This window comes from Berghia stephanieae, chromosome 7 (assembly GCF_034508935.2).
Source record: "Berghia stephanieae isolate SIO BIC M18660-M18661 chromosome 7, UCSD_Bste_1.3, whole genome shotgun sequence".
In the NCBI taxonomy this organism is placed as follows: domain Eukaryota; kingdom Metazoa; phylum Mollusca; class Gastropoda; order Nudibranchia; family Aeolidiidae; genus Berghia; species Berghia stephanieae.
Window position 1 is genome coordinate 63,641,146 of NC_088366.1, and position 2,500 is coordinate 63,643,645.

The following is a 2,500-nucleotide window of genomic DNA, read 5'->3' on the forward strand; positions in this document are numbered from 1 at the left end:
AGTGGTGAGGTGGTTAAACCTGGGATGGGTCAGGTCTCCAGGCATGATAGCCCTCACGCGTATCATAGGGGTCAAGGGTTAATCGCAGTTCCCAAGCAGATGGGTGGCAGTGGAAGTGGTGGTAAGGAATTCATTGTTATGTTCTATGCTATGTTTTTTATTGTATTCTATTACTACGTTATCCCTCTTGCAGAGCCATGCGGCCCGTGGAGTTTATCCCGGTTTTATAGACACTAGTCTATAGCAAAACTTTTTCTGCCATGTCTAACAGACCCAGCTACCCATTCACTGCTGGGTGGACAAGGGGGGGTCAGAAAAACAATCTGGACTTGTACCCTGGATCGATTTTGGTCCCTTTGGTGTGTGAAGGGCGTGCTCTACCAACTGAGCCATCGGGACCCCCCTCTATGTTATCCCATGTAGGTAATTTTATCTGGATGTGCAATTCAATACTCACTGATATGAAGCTCTTTTACATTTTATGTAATGACCAAACGACAATTTCGGAAAAAAGATCAAGAACAAAATTTGGTGATAGATCATTTGCTCGTTTGGGCACCAAGATTTGAAATGAACTAACACGTGGTCTGAGGGAGTGCAAGTCTTTACCTGCCTTTAAAAAAGAATCTCAAGACACATCTTTACTATATTTGCTTTTATTGACGCTATGAATCCTTGATTTGGCTATGAATTCAGTGCCTTGCATTGCAATTTTTTTTTTTTCACTCAAAATTAATAATTTATATTGTAAAGTGCCCAGAGCTTGTGTTTTACACGAGAATGAGCGCTGTGAGTGAATAATGTACTTTATTCATCCAAAAGGAAATATTTGTTCAGACGTATAAAATGCCGACAATGATACATACATAAACATAATATACGTAAATATAATGTGGTAAAGTAAAATTTGGTAATAGGTATATATAGTGTAATAATATTGTAGGCTGTCAGAATAAATACACAGTGTAAATTAAGTGGCATATATATTATAAAAGTGTAAAGATATAAATATCTAGAAAAGGTATATTGATGTCAACATATAAGAAAAAAAGATCAGTAAAAAGCTAAGAATTAGTTACAGTATAATACTATTGTAAATTGACTGAGAAAAATTACATAGTATAAATTACATGGCACGTAATGTAGAATAAAAAGGTCAATAGAAAAGTTGTAGTAAGCGATTTTACAAATTGATGTTTAAAAATTGTGGGTATGGAGTAATTTTAAAGAAAAGGTTTCAAAGTTAAAACAGACGTAGACCAAAATTTATAAATTATTTTCCTTATTAAAAATTCTGCAACTGTAAGGTAAAAAGGATCGGAGGTGTCTTTCACTTTTTGTTCGTATAGACAACAATCGGTCATTTCTGTTTGACTTGGTGATCTGAAGATTTAAAGGGTGAGTTGGATTATCTAAAATATTACAAATTTTTCTTAAGCAGTATTCTGAATATAAATCATTAAAAGACATGGATCCTGTAGTAAACGGAACAGAAAGTCAGAAAGAAATCTCGACTTCACCTGGGATGGATCCAGTTAGTTCCCTTTTGCTTTTGAAGCAGGTGGTTTTGGGACCCCAATAGGATTCAGTAGTCTGATGTCACACCGCCCGGCAATGGCGGCCATCTTGGTTCTAAACAAAGAAAATCATTACTTTTTATTCTTCATGCTGGCTAGAACTTTTCATATGTCTTGTGATCAGAATTTGTAAAAGTCAAAACATGATCAAATTTATGTTTTTTCCCCCTCTGGATACGTTTTATGCTCGCCGGAGAAATATTTCATACGGGCGTCCGCCATTGTTCCGATAGTTTAGAGCCAGTGTTACTATGTTACCATGCGTCATAAGGAAGGAAGTGACGTTATGACTGTTGAAGAGTATTAAGCTCCAATTAAATAAACATTGACAACAAATGCTTTGGAGTTTGGCCTTTATCCGACAAATGGATTCATTTTTTTTGTTTTTCTGGATTGAGGTGTCTCTCAATTTGTAATTTTATGTCTTGGAATTAGATGGGTCCAATCGCAGCCTTCGTTAACATATAGCCTGACACTAGAACCCTCTAGGGCTGGCAGTTTGACATCATTTTTTAGGTTTGTGTAGCGTCTAGTGAGTTGACGTTAGTAGAGCTTAAGGAAACAAGTTATTTCATTAGTTGAACTATTGAATACAACTCACGATTTGTTTTCTTTTGTGTCAAAAGACTAGGCATTTTGACGTCATCTTTTAGGTCAGTGTCAGGCTATAACTTTATGATGGCTACGGTCCAATACAGTAGATTATATTAGATATTTTAAAGGGACATAAGCACGGGACATTTTTTCCAATCACAGATATTAATGGTTATGTCCCTTTTGTCAGCAAAAAAATCACTCAGATTAGCCCCCTAATCACATTCAATTTTCTTGAGGCTCATTCCCCACATAAACATCGTTGAATAACATTACAATATAAATATTTTCAAGGATATTCCTCTAAACTTTCCATTTTAAAAATCGAA

At 35.8% G+C, this 2,500-nt stretch overlaps 1 protein-coding gene across 1 annotated transcript in view; it reads left to right on the forward strand.

The window, feature by feature from the left end:
* The window catches only part of LOC144977643 (uncharacterized), a 72,414-nt gene that overhangs the window by 56,821 nt on the left and 13,093 nt on the right, over positions 1-2,500 (forward strand). The window contains exon 35 of the mRNA XM_078923059.1: positions 1-121. This exon is cut by the window's left edge and continues 57 nt beyond it. Within this exon, the coding sequence (XP_078779185.1) occupies positions 1-121 (121 nt within the window). The remainder of the gene's footprint in view (positions 122-2,500) is intronic.